Source organism: Maniola jurtina, chromosome 4, assembly GCF_905333055.1.
Source record: "Maniola jurtina chromosome 4, ilManJurt1.1, whole genome shotgun sequence".
Taxonomy (NCBI): domain Eukaryota; kingdom Metazoa; phylum Arthropoda; class Insecta; order Lepidoptera; family Nymphalidae; genus Maniola; species Maniola jurtina.
In genome coordinates, this window is record NC_060032.1 from 14224081 (window position 1) to 14242287 (window position 18207).

General features: G+C 35.5%; 1 protein-coding gene across 4 annotated transcripts in view; it reads right to left on the reverse strand.

The window, feature by feature from the left end:
• The window catches only part of LOC123864120 (GTPase-activating Rap/Ran-GAP domain-like protein 3), a 219424-nt gene that overhangs the window by 31890 nt on the left and 169327 nt on the right, over positions 1 to 18207 (reverse strand). For all 4 annotated transcript variants that reach the window (XM_045904363.1, XM_045904365.1, XM_045904364.1 and 1 more), the window contains 2 exons: positions 8922 to 9014; positions 6934 to 7015 (listed from right to left, as the gene is read on the reverse strand). In XM_045904363.1, the coding sequence (XP_045760319.1) occupies positions 6934 to 7015; positions 8922 to 9014 (175 nt within the window). The remainder of the gene's footprint in view (positions 1 to 6933; positions 7016 to 8921; positions 9015 to 18207) is intronic.

Sequence of the window (18207 nt, forward strand, 5' to 3'; positions counted from 1 at the left end):
TGTTTGGATTATGGCATGTTAAAAGATATGGATGCCGTACAGCACCGCTAGGTCATTATGTTGTCTTTATATTATGTATGCTAAAAATCTAATTTATGTCTTTTCTTTGGTTATTCCTTATGTAATGGCTTTTTGTTTCAATGGAGATTGTACATTACATGAGGCACTTGCTATACTAGAAGAAGACGATAAACTCGAGCCTCAATTGCTATAAATTGAAGCTCCAGACCCTATAATCCTATCTGACAAAGATGAGGGTGGTTTTATAAATAATCCCACTGGTCGGCAACTCAATGCTAGATGTGAAGTGGTGCTAGGCTCTACATCTGTTCATACCTATTTCAGTTCAAAAATACGCCACGACGTGGTGGGCGTCTACAGCTTCAAACACCAAGCAAAAACATCTAAAAAATACTGGCTATCGGGTCTGACAGCATATGTTATGACAGCAAAAATCATTTATTGGTACCCAGCGAGTCATGTCGCAAGTGTGGGTTACAGTATTGTCACAGTCAGACTAGACTACAGTGCAATAAATGCATCGTGGGGCTGTGTGCACCCTGCAACCTACAAGCTTCCCACAAATAATATGTAATTTTATGGAAATATATGTAAATGTTCATGTAATATATTGAATCTTTTAAACAATTTTGAACCTTGAACTATACAAGAGTTAATACCTTAATAATTCTTATCAAATTGTGGTAGAATATTTTGGTAACAATCAGTTATAAGAAATTTATGGGACATTTAAAAAGACACGGTAGGAGCCTAGCGGTGCCATGCAGCATCCATGGTTATTTCCAGAAGTAAGACTTGCACCAAAATTCTGATGATTAGATCTGACCAATAGGGTCCATAATAACAACATATCAATGAAAAACTCAATTCTGAGACCTTTAAATAATTCAGGCTATAATGGGTTAAGTCTGGTTACTTAACAATATGTTTGCATAGGTACTTAATTTTATTAATTCCTTAAAGGTCAAACCTACGATTTTGCCGCCTCAAATAAAATTGAAAGGAAATAGGTATGCCAGGCCAGCCGCACTCGATCAAAGCTTTGAGAAATTTCATCAGTCAATATAATATAAGTAGAACCTTTTACGAATTCTATACTTATTCAAATATTTTAGTATTTTACATACATTTTGTGGAAATTGTTTTAGATATGGTTCTACAGTAAATTAAATTACTATCCTAAAATTAACCTATTTGTTAATTACCAGATGGTACCCGCAACTTCGTCGATTTAGGGTTTTAAAAATCCCATAGGAACTCTCCGATTTTCCGGGGTAAAATGTAGCCGTGTTAATTCAGGGTATAAGCTATTAATTATCTCCATTCTTAATCAAATAGGTTTAACAATCATTGTGGCTTGAAGGCGCAGGTATAAGTAACTTATAACAAACATCCAAACCATAAGCACTATCATGTTAGTAAGATTACCATATTTTAATCAGTTAGGTATTTAATATAACTTCACCACTTCCTATGCGTGGAAAATGAATTAATATAAGCACCTATCTCAATAAATTAGAAAACTTATCCCTAATTCTGTTTTTTTTACGCTAGTGCCTCAGTTTAGTCATTTATGTACCTAACATAAATTATTCTCGCACAAAGGAAAGCAGTCAGCTCCATATCGAAAGAAATATATTACGTATCCGAACTCCTTTGTCAAGCTCCTATGGTACAAATAAACTCGGTTTGGTAAATGGTAATTCATGAAGGTTCAAGGCTACCCACAATATTTATATTGAAAGATATGTAAGAATGATTTCAATGAGTTCGCGTAGAGGGCACGCTTAGGGAGAATCGAGCGACTCCCCGCATCCACGACCCCCTGAGGGAGTACAGCAGTTCGCAATATTATCACTTAACAGCTCTTGTAATACGAGAGTCGGGGTTATAGACTTGTTGGGCCCTACGATTGTGAGTATAATAATAATATAATAGTATATAACTTGACAGTAAATAACGTGATTTTGGAGAATAACGGAGACAATCGAAGATTATGTAAATGACAAAAAAGCTTGGATTTGATGCGCTCCAGCAATACACGGCGCTGCAATTGCTTGTATACAGTATGGCATATTATTGTAAATTGTACATTTGAAAAGAGCAACCGCCGAGTTTCTTGCTGGTTCTTCTCGGTAGGAACAGCATTCCGAACCAGTGGTAGATTATTTTGACGATTCAAAAGCACTTGTAAAAGTTTAATTGAATAAAAATAATTTGAATTTGAATTTGAATTTGACACAAGCCCTTGTGGAGCAAAAATCTAGTATAGTAGGCGACAGGTCGAGATGGCAATCGTGGTGGGGATACTCGGCCCCCGCGCCGGTGCGCGATAGCGCGGGTAACGTGCGGGTTTGCGGGACACCGCCCCGCCTCTACCCCGATTGTCATCTCAATTTGTCGTGTACTATAGTTATTTATAAAAACTAACCTAAAATTTTAAACAATGTCGAATGTAGGACGTACCTACCTTACTTATCTGTAAACAATAAAGTCTGCCTCCTAAAATTCACTAATTTTGAAAGTTAGCTTTAGTTTTTCCAACTTTAAGTTTTAGAAAATAGATAGATCTTAATATGGCTTCCAACTGTACACATTTTGCATAACTCAAAATTTAAAAAACCCCCGACAAAAACCTCTATAAGAAAACTAGAAAAGAGCTGATAACTTTCAAACGGCTGAACCGATTTTCTTCGATTATAGCTAAGAACACTCTCGATCAAGCCATACCTTTCAAAAAAAAAAAAACGAAATTAAAATCGGTTCATTCGTTTAGGAGCTACGATGCCACAGACAGATACGCAGATACACTCGTCAAACTTATAGCACCCCTATTTTTGGGTCGGGGGTTAAAAATTATATAATTAGTTGTTTTGACCGTTCCTGCAGAACAAAGAATTAGCTTGCGATCAGTGACCGGTGCCGGCTTATCTACAGATGAATAAAATTCGTGGTGTTCCTATTTAAGATTAGCGGTAATTGACAAACTTTACAGAATATAATGATGATAATTATCGCCAAAGCCCGGCATTGCTGTAGAAAATCCTGGAAATAGCTTTTGGTAACAGACATTCTTATAGATATAGCAGCAGGGCGCTAAACTTTCTTAACAAAACGTTGGCAAGTATATATAGAACGCGACCTGATTTCGTATGTCTCAACAGCATAGAAGCATACTTGAAAAGTCATAGCATCTATTCTTGTTCGATAAAAGAAATTCCGAAGTAGTTAGGTAAACGTAGTAGTTAAAGTTTCGTTTTATCAATAATCATGGAAGTACTAAACTAACACATTTTATAGATCCTAATATATATATATTTTCAAATAATGTTTTTTATTTTTTATTCATTTCCTATTAAAGGCATATTAATATGTCCATAATAAGAGTGGAAAGCTTAACTTTACAAATTCCTTTACCCAATAAGGGACAATCCAAATCCGTTTTTTTAGAAAATTCCATTTATTGCTTTTGTTACTAAATTACAGTAGGTGGTACCTAAATACTGGTACCTAATTTCCAAGAACTGGCTTCATTATTTAGGTTTCCCTGTTGAATAAAACATGTAGCGTGTGTTTATTGAAACGTATGAAAGCAGTATGAAAGAGTTTTGGGGTAGCTACCTAAACAGAATATCTCTGACATTCATACATAATAATTATAAATAAGTAACACTTATGTAATAAAAGTTTTAACAGTACCTTGACCTACCTTCTTAATTTTAATATTTTTAAAGCAAAAATAAGTCAATTTTAGATGATGATATTTAAAAACAGGAAAATGTACAATTCAAAGATAATTTTTAAACTCGTTCCTTATACTCGTGAACTTGCTTATTTGTCAAAAATTATCTCACATACATTACCTTTGTAAAATAAAGAGGGGTCTCTCCGTCACTCGCTCCATACAAACGTAGTTCGTCTCTCGTTGGAATACTAACCAATCATACTCAATGGAATTTTGTAGAAATGTTCCAGGAACTAATATTTATGCCTGTGGTTTTCCAGATTTCCGTTAAAATATTCGATTTCAAAGTTACGCGGTCTTAAAAACTCACATACAAATCTTTGAGCTCTTGTAATTTTAAAACTACATATTTCTAGATAAATCTAAAACACCACAGGCACAGATATTAGTTTCTAGAATATGTCTGCAAAATTTCATAGACTTTGGTTGCTTAATATTGAAATGAAATTGGGACTACGATTGTATGGAGTAAGTGACGGAGAGAGCACTGTTAATTCTAAATGGTAAATATTCATTGTATTTTATTATTGAGAGCAGTTATTGCAAAAAAAATGTACTTAGGTACTTACCTATCAAGATGCGCACTTAAAAATAATATTTTTAATTACATTACAATGATATAGTATTATTTATTATTATTAAGATACTTAATAAATCATAAACTTTTCAGAACTTGGTTTGGCTCTTGAGATTTCTGTGCTTGTATAAAACTTTGTTTTTTAATTATTCCCATTCAATTAGTTATTGTTTAAAGTATAAATATTTTGACGTTCATCATTAATTTTATAAAAGTTTGCGTAAATGTTTGCGTACGCAAAACTCTCCAATTAACGCGAAAATTATTATTTCAGTGAAGTTCTTAGTGTAAATATTTGGAAAACATCGACAGGTTTATACTGAAAATTTCATAAAATAAGTGAACCTTCAGATAAAGTTGCAAACTAAAACCCGACTTCGATCGTCTTAATAAACGCTGAAATCTATACTAATAAATAAAATTGGAGTGTCTGTCTGTGATTTCGAAATAACTACCGCATATTAAGGTTATATGGTTATTTGAACGATACTACAACTGAATCACACGTTTTTAAAATTTTTGTCTGTCTGTCTGTCTGTCTGTCTGTCTGTCTGTTTGAAAAGGCTAATCTTGGGAACGGCTGAACCGATTTTGACGGGATTTTCACAGACAAGTAGAGAATTGACCAGGGAGTAACATAGGCTACTTTTTTAACCGACTTTCAAAAAGGGAGTTGTGTTTTTCTACCTATGTACACCGAAATCTCCGAGATTTCTGAACCGATTTGCGTCATTTCTTTTTTAATCGATAGAGGAACTTTGCGACATTGTTTCATAAAAAATTTGGAGTCCAACTCCTCAATCCTGATGATGCAGGGGATCTGACCAATCCACGCGGGCGAAGCTGCGGGCATCAGCTAGTATTATAGTAAAAGTGTTTTTCCGTTGCTTCGTATAGTATGTTTTAGTACATTTATATTCATATATACTTAGAATTTTCTCTTCTTTCATTTGATCATCTTTTGACCAAAAGAGACCCCCCAATTTTGTGATGTAATATCCGTTAGGTAATTTTTTTTGTATATAAATAATAAAGCCTGTGTCACCCGGACTTTTACAACGAATAAATTGACACCTCAGTCATCAAAATCGTCTCAGTGGGTTAGGTGCTACGGTGGAACACACAGAATCTGGATACAAACATACATACATACCTACATACATACACAGACTGCTAGAATCATAACTCTTCCTTTTGACTTAGCCGTAGTCGAGTAAAAAAGGAAAATAAATAAAAAAACCACTACGCAGACAACTCCACAGTTTCCAAGAAACCATACTTGTCATTCTGCCAAAGAAGGAGGTAAACGATTTGGGAAAAATAATCATTCACCCAAGGGAAAAATGTATTTCCACACCTCAAAAGTCGAAATGCTACGCACGTAGATGCCAGATTACGCACAAGGACGTGTCGTGGTTTTCTTTCATGTGATGTGTGGATGTGTGCCACATACCTACATTCATATGCATCACATGACACGCACTGCTTTACAACATTCATATTGATGAAACAGATTTATTAAATAGATATCTTTCAAGCATACGTTACATATCGGATTGTGGTGGCCTTCCAAATCCTTCCACAGATTATTATCCTAAGAAACCCCCTACTATAATGCAATTAATGGAAGGGGATACTCACGGAAAAGACAAAAGGTAGTTTATGACGCAGAGAGAAATGTCATGTATTATTCGTTGATCGCACTTGGGTCCATTAACAAGAGTAAATTAAAAATTTATAACACCCCCGACAATTGAAGGTTACAGTAACTAGAAAAGAGCTAATAACTTTCAAGCGGCTCAACCGATTTTTTTAGATTATAGCTAAGAACACTCGATCAAGCCTGCACCTTTCAAACAAAAAAATAATAATTAAAATCGATTCATTAGTTTAGGAGCTACGATGCCACAGACAGATACACAGATACACACGTTAAACTTATAACACCCCTCTTTTTGGGTCGGGGGTTAATAAGATGTGGATCTATTGATTGTCTTATTTTTTACGTAGAACTTCAATTGTAGTTAGTCATTAGTGCCATGTTGTTTCTATCCAACTGTAGTTAGGTAAACATGAGGTATTGTTATTTTGTAACTCTATCCATTTATTATACCTATCTATCTAGATGCTGTTTGAAGAAATGGGAAACAAACAGAAAGGAAGTGGTTACAATCTTGTTAGTATTCATTGGATTCCTACAAAGTGAATTGTACCAATTCAATAAATATTAACAAGTCGAAGAAAATAATAGATTTTATTATATATTTTATGAAAATAAAAAGTTATCTTCTATAAGAACGTAGATATACCGACTTAAGTTTGTCAATTTAAAAATGGATTGATTAAAAACATTGGTAGGTAATTGGATGATATTCAAATTACGTAGGCAGGTACCTATTCGTTTATTTACTTTCGTAACTTTTATAAAAATTAATTAATTTGATAAAAAAATTAAAATAAATTCGTGATTCTTTTTTTTTATTGGGTAGAGAACCATCTCGAAGGGATCCCGTAGCATTTCCACTAACATTCAGTAGTTTTAAACCAGCTGTAATACAAATTAAGGTTTTGAAGATTTTTCAACACTTACTTTTGCCAAGAAAATACTTGAAGTACCATCGCGTCTGGAACTCCGGGTTTTCCAGAACTGGTGCGCTGGGTGGTCCAAATAACTGTAACAAATTTTGCTAAGTCATAAAAAGCTTACCGAACTCGTTGAGGAAAAAGTTTTCTTGTTTATTGATGACGTAATGGATTTAACCATGGAATTAGAGTGTTCCTAGTACCTACTAGGTAGCATTTAATAACTCTATGGATTCAACGTTTAAAGTTGTCTGATATAATTATTATCTATTTACCTACATAAACCACAACCACTATGTACCTACATAAACCACAATTATACCTAATAGGTATTTTAGCCGAAATATGAAATAACAGTCAAATATCGACAATGCAGGTCATTTTAATTAACTTGGAACGAGCTCGTTGGCTGCACCTGCAGGCAATTTGTCGTATGAAGACAGTTTTCAAAATTTTCACACAAACATGATGTGGTAAGCCTTCGTGTTAATAAAAAAAAATCGTAGTTTTTTTTTATGATATCTTATATTAGTTACCATCAGTACTATCACCAGTCTTCGATTTTGCTAGCTTTGTGGTTACGTAGTATTACGAATAGATAAGTAGGTATTTGTGTAGGTAGGTATCTACGCGTAGGTGTAGTTACACGCAAAACAAGCAGTCTAATCTGAGTATGAGACGTTTGACTGCACATTCAGCCTGTGTCCTCCTTGTCCTTAGTTACTTGTGCCTCTATCGCCATGTTGCATTTTCAGATTGGATTACTATACATACGCGAGTAGCCGCGTAATGTATCAAAATGTCGGCGTAATATTGTGTACCTACTTACAATTAATAATAAATACAAGTGTAAATTAAAAATTTATAACACCCCCGACGATCCAAAGTATTTGAGTTTTCCAAAACATCATTTTCAAATAAATAATTATGTATTTAGGCAACGTCCATCTTGACAGCTTGACATTTGTCTATTGACATAATATTATGAACCTAACGGTTATCTAACCTTCTTTTCTACAAGAAAACTAGAAAAGAGCTGATAACTCTTAAACGGCTGAACCAATTTTTTTAGATTATAGCTAAGAACACTCTCGATCAAGCCACCTTTCAAACAAAAAAAACTAAATTAAAATCGGTTCATTCGTTTAGGCGCTACGATGCCACAGACAGATACACAGATACACAGATACACAGACACACAGATACTCTTTTTGGGTCGGGGGTTAAAAACGTTACTGATCACTGACGCTAAAAAAACGTACGTAGGTATCTAGGATCTTGCAAAATGTGAGACAGTATATCGCTTAGTCAGAGAGCACGTCAACAATCCAATAGCATTATTATGCCGCTCACGTATACAGCCTAATGGAGATTGATGCAGCTAAAACCGTTGTCAATCGAAGTTTTTCGATTAAGTTAGAGTTCGGTGTACATAAAACGTAAAGGAAGATTTAAGCTTGACGAGACACGGATTTAAAATGGTAAAAAACTATTGTTTGAGAGTAAATTCACAATACAAAGTGTGGAGTCGAAGTGCCGACCAGTCTCAGACGCATTTCAATCAAATAGTAAAGACCTGGTTTCTCAAACTTAACTCGATCGAATACGAACGCAGTGATCAACACACTGCGACAGTAATAAAAGCATCAGACTACAAACAGTACCTAAGCGATATCCACGTAGGAAGAAATTCAGTCCATTTTTGCGAAAACTCAATCTAACTACTTATGAATTTTTATTTATTTTTATTTTTAGCTTGGCTGGTCAGCGCAAGGTAATATTCTCTGTCGTTAAGCTCATAGTAGAGCATACGTGGTCTTCACAGCACTGTTAGTGGCACGCCTAACTATGCGTCTCCATTTCTCTCTGACGGCTGTTTTCTTTATGCACTCATGTAACATGTAAGGGGACGTCCACCGCAGACTTCAGTAGTTGGTGTGTCTATCTCATGGGTCATTTATCACGGTCTAGACTCTAGCCATTTCTTATACTCACCTCGTCCTTTTCTCCAAGCGAATTGCCGTTTTCGAGGCGGTATCTTCGTACCACCGTGTCCGCTGCACCACCGGCCTCAGTTGATGCCGACAACTGCAACAAAAAAAAATATTTGTAAAGTGGAGACAGCTCTTCTCAGACCTGGGTACGTTTGGGACCCTCGTAGCTTTAGTTTTAAGTTTACGTAATAATTTATCCCCACTGTATCATTTTCCAAATCTAACAATTCTGACCATCAAAAGATGTATAATTATAGTAGCTACGTTGAATAAATGATTTTGAGTTTGCGTTTTTAAGTTTGAAATATTAACTGTTGTACGAGAATAGTCATTGTACTAATACGTTAGACTCTTTAATTAGATTTATCATCTCACTAGCTACTGCCTGCGAATACGTCCATTTGGACTTAGGGCCTTAAAACCCCGTTGAAACTCTTTGATTTTCCGGGATAAAACTTAGCCCGTCACTCACCAGGTCTTTGATTATTGGTACTCATACTGAACTCATACAAAAAATCACGTCGATCCGTTGCGACGTGATTGAAGGACAAACAAACCCAATTTCGCATTCATAATATGGGTAAGTAAGGACACAATATTATGCGAATAAAAGATTTAAATTTGATCTGACAGAAAGAAAACGATTTTTAGACTATTTCGTAGTCACATAATATGTACCCTAGGCACTGAACTGATTTGAAACTAAGTTTAATTTGCGAAACGAGGTCATGAATAAGAGCCCCGGATGGATTCGGAATTAGTCGAGCTATCTCGATAAACTTCGTACGTGAGTATTGTCGGTATAATATTCTAGCAATATAAAAGAATGGGGAATTTTGGGCGATGAGTTCCTTTTCTTAGTTGAAAATTATCGAATTTTCGGCGCTTGGTCTCTGTTTAGCTATAATCGTAGCAAAACATTTTAAAATGATTTATTTTTATTCATTGATCAGTAATTAGCTGTTGACTGCGATTGTAAGCGATGATTCAGTCTAAGGTAGTAATGGACTAACTTGGCAGTTACATGTACAAAGTACAAGACCGATGTCTCTTTCCCAACCCCTAATCTGATTCTTAAATGGCTTTGTAGCACGGCATTGTCAGTTGGACCGTAACCAGCCACGTCCAAACCGTCATACCTTTCAAAAAATATTTTTAAATTGTCTCTACTGGAAACCGAAGCCGACACCTCCTACTCATAAGACAAGAGCGCTTACCACTGCACCAGAAAGGTCGTTATTACCACTAGCAGAATAAGTTCATCCATTCGTCCATTTTTAACCGACAGTACCAACAGGCACATGAGTAGAGACGAAAAGTAAAAACCGGCCAAGTGCGAGTCAAACTCGCGCACCGAGGGTTCCGTACTTGAGTATTTTTCGACATTTTGCACGTTAAATCAAAAACTATTACGCATAAAAATAAATAAAAATCTATTTTAGAATGTACAGGTAAAGTAAGGTACCCTTTCATATAATACCCCACTTGGTATAGTTATCTTACTTTGAAATTGAAACACATTTTTTTTTATGTAACGAAAAATTTACGGTTTTCGGGTTTTTTCCTTAACTTGTTCCATAAGACCTACCTACCTGCAAAATGTCATGGTTCTCCCAACGTCAACGGCGTCAATGGGACCCCTATATGTTCACTATTTGTTTACTTGACAGATACGACAGACGGACAGACGGCCAGACAGACAGACAAAGAAGTGATCCTATAAGGGTTCCTTTTTTTCCTTTTGAGGTACGGAACTCTAAAAACATACGTCTGAATTACGAAGTACAAACTATTTGAGTTTGAAGCTGTACTTCTCAAACAGAGCTAGTTACGCGATCTCATTTCCCGAACTAAATTCAATTCGTCCCCGTAATATCAGAGTGAACTGTGGTAATATTGAGAAAACCTTTTATTTGCTTGCGAAATAGCTGTGACGAATTTGATCGTGATTTGTCATTTCTTATTCAATTTGAGCCTTGGCCCATGACTTGAGTCTTGTGGGTTACTTGTGGAATGTATCACAAATCACAATAGCAATGCGATACAATAGAATGTATGTACATCGCTGATCCATCTTTATTTTGCGGTTGAATGGCGGTTGACAAGAAAAGGACAGATAAAAATATCTCTTTTTTGAAAATATTACAACAAAACTTTAAGCTAGCCTTATCTAATTACTATACAAATCATGCCCGCGTGGAATGGTGCCAAGAATACTGGCTGCATTTCCGCGCTGGACAGTCAGGCTGATCCGTTGCGCAAAAAATGAGCGAGCCCTTCTGTCACCCGATGAGGCTATTAATCGCTTTTTCACTAATACTTATTATAACTCATTCAACTCACATTGTAAGTGCACGGTCTCAAAAACATACTTTTGTTTTTTAAAATTGTAGCAAATAAGTACTTGTCCACCAAAAAAAAGATAGGTAGCCACATATTAGATTTATCTGTGATGGAACACACTAAGCCAGTATTCGCAAAAGGGTTGCCTGGGATATACTCTACGCGTCTAAATCAGATTTTCCGCGAGAAAATTCCCGGAGAGACCGCTAATTTACATAGCATAATATTGTTTAGTTGACTTTATTCGTCCTCGTATCTGCACAATATTGTTTAGATACATAAGTTATTCGTTTTATAATATGAAAAAAATGTTTGTTTCTAATCTTTTTCTAATTATTCCCTCATATTATGACTTAATTTACACCTTTTATAGAAATGTTAGAATTTTTGAACCTGAACTTTAAAAATACCTAAAATGAGTACGATGTTTTAAATGATTAGTTTAAGGTATATTAGATTCATAAATATGAAATTGGTGTTTTAGGTATGTCTATGAAAAAAGTAAAACGATTTTTTTAAAAATGACATCGTATTTAATCAAGCGAAGCATTTTATCTACGCACTTTCGCCATTTTTAGGTAAGTATCTCTATATAATAACAAGTACAAATTAAAAATGTATAACACCCCCGACAAGTGAAGGTTACAGTAACTAGAAAAGAGCTGGTAACTTTCAAACGGCTGAACCGATTTTCTTGAATTATAGCTAAGAACACTCTCGATCAAGCCACCTTTCAAACAAAAAAACTAAATTAAAATCGGTTTATTAGTTTAGGAGCTACGATGCCACAGACAGATACACAGATCAAGATAATCAATCAGACACACGTCAGACTTGTAACACCCCTCTTTTTGGGTCGGGGGTTAAAAAATGACACAAGATATTACTGGGCGTATTTTTCCAACACAGTGAGAAAAGGGAAGAGATTTATGTCAGTATTCACTGCACATGCAACTTGAAAGCTTTTATTACGATGATTTCTCACGTACGATACCAGAGCGACCAATAATATCAGAACCTTTTATATCTACACCCTTTGTAGATCATCATCATCTTCTTCTTCAACCTATTACCGGCTCACTACTGAGCATGTGTCTAAAACGCTGGCTAAGTGCGTATTGGCAGACACACACACCATTGAGAATATCATAATGAAATGCAGGTTTCTTCACTGTTATGTGCGGTCTAAGCAATTCAATATCATTGCTTTAACAGTGAAAAAAAAACATCGAGTGGAAACCTGCATGCCTGAGAGTTCTCCGTAATGTTCTCAAGGGTAGGTATGTGAGTCTGATAATTCCGCAATGGGCCAGCATCGCAGACCCACCTATACTCACGTTTACATTGCAAAACTAATATTACACGCGAGATAAAATCAAGCTCATATCTGTATGCTAAAGATGTTTATAATAATAAAAATGATGATAATCCGAATAACATCTTCTGATAGCAAGCTTTATGGCGGTAATTTCCGTCGCGACCAACCGCGCCGCCCTGTATTGAGGTTTGTCCTAGCTATTAAATAAGAATACATTATATTAGAGCGTAACCTGTTAGCACGTGGTATGAAAGTATTTATTGCTGGAGTATTATCCGATTAAGGTTGTGTTGGTTAGAGCGTTGATAATACCTAAGTTTACTTAGCGAACGGCTAGGTATAATTGTTTAGAAGGTAAATGTTTCTGGAATAAGTTCTCTCTCTTTTCGTAGCATACTATATTCCTGGTAATAATAATGTTCTCCCAGCCAAATTTTCGGCGGGCAATCATCATACAGATTAGCCATCTGCGTTGGAGATAATATTTATTATAGAGTAGTGTGTGGACTCTCTAATCTTATGGGACGGAAATCCGACACGACCAGAGAGATATCAGACGAAAGGACCAATGGGCTTTACGTGCTCTCCCAGGCACGGGGGTGAAGCACCGTCAATTTTCTAACTCCGGGCTAGTATTAAAAAGTAGTTTCCGTTAAGAATTTCTTAACAGAAAAATCTAATACACCTCGATTGCCATCTCGATCTGTCGCGTACTATATCGACTATATTTTTAAATAATATCCATAACCTACCTACTGTAATTTGGAATGGTATGTTCCATAATATATAATTCCATAATGATAGGTATCCTAATGGGAAAAAATGCAACTTACATAAGACAAAGTAGCGAATGGTAAGTGGACACTTAACAGAGGACACTCCGGCACTCGCTCCATACAAACATAGTTTGTTTGTAATTTTGTAGACACGTTCTAGAAACTAATATCTAGGTATGTCTATGGTTTGACTGTTTTCGTAAAAATAACTAGTTTTAAAATCACACGGATTTAAAGATTTGTGAGTAAATTATTGAGACCGTGTAACTTTAAAACTGAATATTGTAACGAAAATCTAGAAAATTACAGTTATATTAAGGTAGATATTAAGTAGATAGTAATGCCAGAACGTAACTGCAAAATTTCATGAAGTTTGATTTGGTGGTATACAAATGAGAGCCAAATTACGTTTCTTTGGAGCGCACTACCAACAAACCCCTCTTAATTTGGCTCGAGGAAAGGACACAATCCACATTCCTATTGCAGCTAGTAGGTACATGTATCTATAGCCACGTAAGAAAGCTCAATCAACTGGAGTAGTAACATAGGGACCCCAACCTAGGGATCTTTATTGTGGTAGTTCTCGCAGTCATAAAACCGCTGCTGCGCTGTATTAACTTTTAATCATAAGAACTTACAACTATCAAGCCTTTCATTATGAGCCATATAAAGGTGACATGCTTTAAGCACATGCACTTAGGTATAAAATACAAGTTTAAATTAAAAATTTATAACACCCCTGACAAGTGAAGGTCACAGTAACTAGAAAAGAGCTGATAACTTTCAAACGGCTGAACCGATTTTCTTGGATTATAGCTAAGAACACTCTCGATCAAGCCACCTTTCAAACAAACAAAACTAAATTAAAATCGGTTCATTAGTTTAGGCGCTATGGTGCCACAGACAGATACACAGATACACAGACACACAGATACACAGATACACACGTCAAACTTATAACAACCCTCTTTTTGCGTCGGGGGTTAAAAAGAGTTCAATATTGAACGAGTAGGTACCTAAACTGGTGTATAATGCAAGAATCAATAAAAAGGCTTTAAAAGTAGAATAGATGTTTTTAGAGTACTGGCCTTACTGAAGTTTTATATTTAGACCCATAGAAGAAAATGTAGAATTTCTTCTTTTTTCGCCCTTTGTATATAATCTAAAAATATAGCGAGAGATATGAATAGCAAGGCTCAACCTTTTTATTTAGAAAGGAGATGCTAAATACACCTACATGTTTCAATTTTAAATACAAGGGTGGCCTTTTATTGAAGGTTTACGAAGTATCAAAAATGTATCGTTTGGATACAATTTTCGAGTTCAATAAATCCAAAACAGATATAAGTCCCGGGGTAAAGTAATTTCGGAATGTAAATGAGAAATTGAGCTTATATAAGCCTTTTAGGAACCATTTCATTTAATAGAGTACTACTAAATATTTGTTTTCTAACCTCAAAGCTTTTATGGAAAACAAATTTGTCGCTTCCAAGCCAATATTTTGCATGTCACTGTGAAAATTATTGTGTTGAAGTCATGTTGAAGTGCAAATTCACGTCAGGGTGAACGTCTTTACCAACGCCGAAAAATATTGGAGTTTACGGCGAAAATATTTCGTGTTAACAGAGCTCTCTCCATCACTTACTCTATACAATCGTAGTCCCAATTTAATTTGAATACTAAGCAACAAAGTCCATGATATTTTGCAGACATATTCTAGAAACTAATATCTGTGCCTGTGGTGTTTTAGATTTCCCTAAAAATATGTAGTTTTAAAATTAAGGGACTCAAAATTTGTATGTGAATTTTTAAGACCGAGTAACTTTGACACGGTATATTTTAACGGAAATCTGGAAACCCACAGGCATAGATATTAGTCCCCGAAACGTTTCTACAAAATTCCATTGAGTATGATTGGTTAGTATTCCAATGAGAGAGCGAACTACGTTTGTATGGAGCGAGTGACGGAGAGACCCCTCTTAATACTGTTCAATACATGACGTAGGTACATTTTTTTAGCTTACTAGATGAACCCGTGGCTTTGTTTATAGGTTTTTAAATCCTTGATTGTCTCCTCTTTGAAACTCTTTGATTTTCCGGGATAAAATGAGCCTTTATTAATTTCCAGAACGCAAGATAGCTTTAAATACTAAAAATATAAATTGGTTAAACGAATGTGCGCTTAAATCGGTTAAACTCTTGGGCCGTCAAAAGCTAGCAGACTGACAGACACACTTTCGCATTTATAATATTATATAGTATAAATCGATATGGATAGAAGTAGATATGGATATGGATGTATACCCAAAGCATTTTTCCTCGCCAGCTGTATTCAATCAAAACATTTGTAGGTTTTCAACTGTGGGTAAAGTTTTCTTCTTTCCGGGAAAACTTGAAAACAACTAAATACATAGCGAGTAAAAGTTCCAAAGGTTATATGTATCACGGAAAAGGTATTCCTATAAGTAGTTAGCTATTTTACGTTGTTTCCTTGACGAATAGAAAAACTCTCAATAGAAAACTATTGGTTTCTTTCGAAATCAAAAAAGATTTTGATTTGTTCACTTATTTTTAATTATTTTTAAACGAATAATAGCCGTATAATTTCATTACTAACGTTCCTTTTTCCCCCCTCCAACTAAGCGTAAAGCTTGTGCAACGTTAGTGCAATGAGTGGGGTTTGAACCGCCGACCTTTCGGAATTCATTCCGCTTCTCAACCGTTAAGCTATCGAGACTCAACGGTTATTAAATAAATGTATAAGGAACGGTTAATAAATATATGTATAAGGAAGTTATTTCATGGTTACAAGTATTTTGTATTAGAAGTACTTACCTATTATAACTAGCATAGCAGTAGATTGGTATAACTAGAGCCTGGTAGCTTGATTAGCTAGTATATCAATCAAACGCCGGGCACACCTTGACACCGTCTTACAATAGGCAATAAAGCGTGATTGTATACCGACGACAAATGGACACTAATATGTAGAGACGATCAGTCACGCGCCAGCAGACCTCTGATGTACCGTGATAGAATTTTGGGAGACAAATTACTGGAAATTCGAGGAACTGCGTAGATCATTGATTGGCATCTTACTTTCGTCTCATTCGGTAACTGATGTGGCGTTTAATGATAATTGATGTTTATCTAAAGATGAAAGGAAAGTAGTTATACAGACCCATCATATCATGTATACACATCGATGTGTATAAATATGGCCATAGTATAAAAACACTAATTCGCATTGCTTCGGGTGGCAAGTTGGTTACACATCAGACGGTGTTACAAAACCATTAGCAATCCCTAGTAATAATATATTCCGTACTAATCTATACATATAATAAAATTGTAGAAAAGTTGTGTCTGTACAATGGAAATATATAAAAAAAAAAGTAGCAGGGGTTGTTATTATATCGATGCCGAAATTGTAATTAATTTTTTTTTGGTCTGTTTGTCTGTTTGTCTGTGTGTTTGTGCACGCTAATATCAGAAACGGCTTATTCGATTTAAATACAGTTTTCACTAATATATTGTAGTAAGCTTCACTTAACATTTATTGTTTATTTCATGTCAATCGGTTCATAAATAAAAAAGTTATGTCAATTTAAAGAATCACGGCGAACATTTTTAACGTACAGAGTATATGCTGCCCGAAAAGTCACTATTCCACGCGAACGAAGTCGCGGGCACAGCTAGTCCTTAATAATAATATGTATGAAACGCGTTACCGAAAGATTTCATAATAATGTTCCTATTTTTTTTACATTATATAGGTACTACGCCATGGATCGACATCAAAATTTCTTCTTCGGGTTTGAGGAGCAAATCATTTTGATAAAAATGGTAACTCGAAGGTGCCAATTTTTTGGATCACCTGTTTATTATAAGGTAGGTATCATGATCAACCCATTGCCGGCCCACTACTGAAGACAGGGCTCCTCTCAGAGTGAGAAGGGTTTAGGCCATAGTCTGCCACGCTGGCCCAATGCGGATTAGCAGACTTCCCATACCTTTGAGAACATGGAGAACTCTCAGGCATGCAGGTTTCCTCACGATGTTTTCCTTGACCGTGAAACAAGTGATATTTCATTGCTTAAAACGCACATAAAAAGAAAAGTTTGCGGTGCGTGCCCTGGATCGAACCCCGACTTCCGATTGGATTTATTAGATATGATAATAAATAATTGGTTTATAGCTATTCTGTGATTATTATTGTCTAACAATAGAAATTATTGTTACCAATTTGCCATAGCAATAATTGCATCAAGGTTACGTAATTGGTTTCAGTCAGATGGTCGAGGCATGTACAGTGTACATACATGGAAAGTGGAAACCCACTAATTGTGTTGACAATCAATCATAGGGAAACTATGGACTTGATAGTATGTTGAAATAGGTTAATTAAGGGCGATTTCTTCGAAACTATATTATTGTATCTACAAAATAAATCACAGTCCGAAACATAACTGGAGATTGACTTGTATGTAACATTTTGGTGTAACTAATGTATTGAGTTTTTGTAACTCAAACCGAAGACTGGCTTGTAACGTTAGTTTATCTATATTATATATTAGCTGATGCCCGCAGCTTCGCCCGCGTGGATTGGTCAGATCCCCTGCAGCATCAGGATTGAGGAGTTGGACTCCAAATTTTTTATGAAACAATGTCGCAAAGTTCCTCTATCGATTAAAAAAGAAATGACGCAAATCGGTTCAGAAATCTCGGAGATTTCGGTGTACATAGGTAGAAAAACACAACTCCCTTTTTGAAAGTCGGTTAAAAAAGTAGCCTATGTTACTCCCTGGTCAATTCTCTACTTGTCTGTGAAAATCCCGTCAAAATCGGTT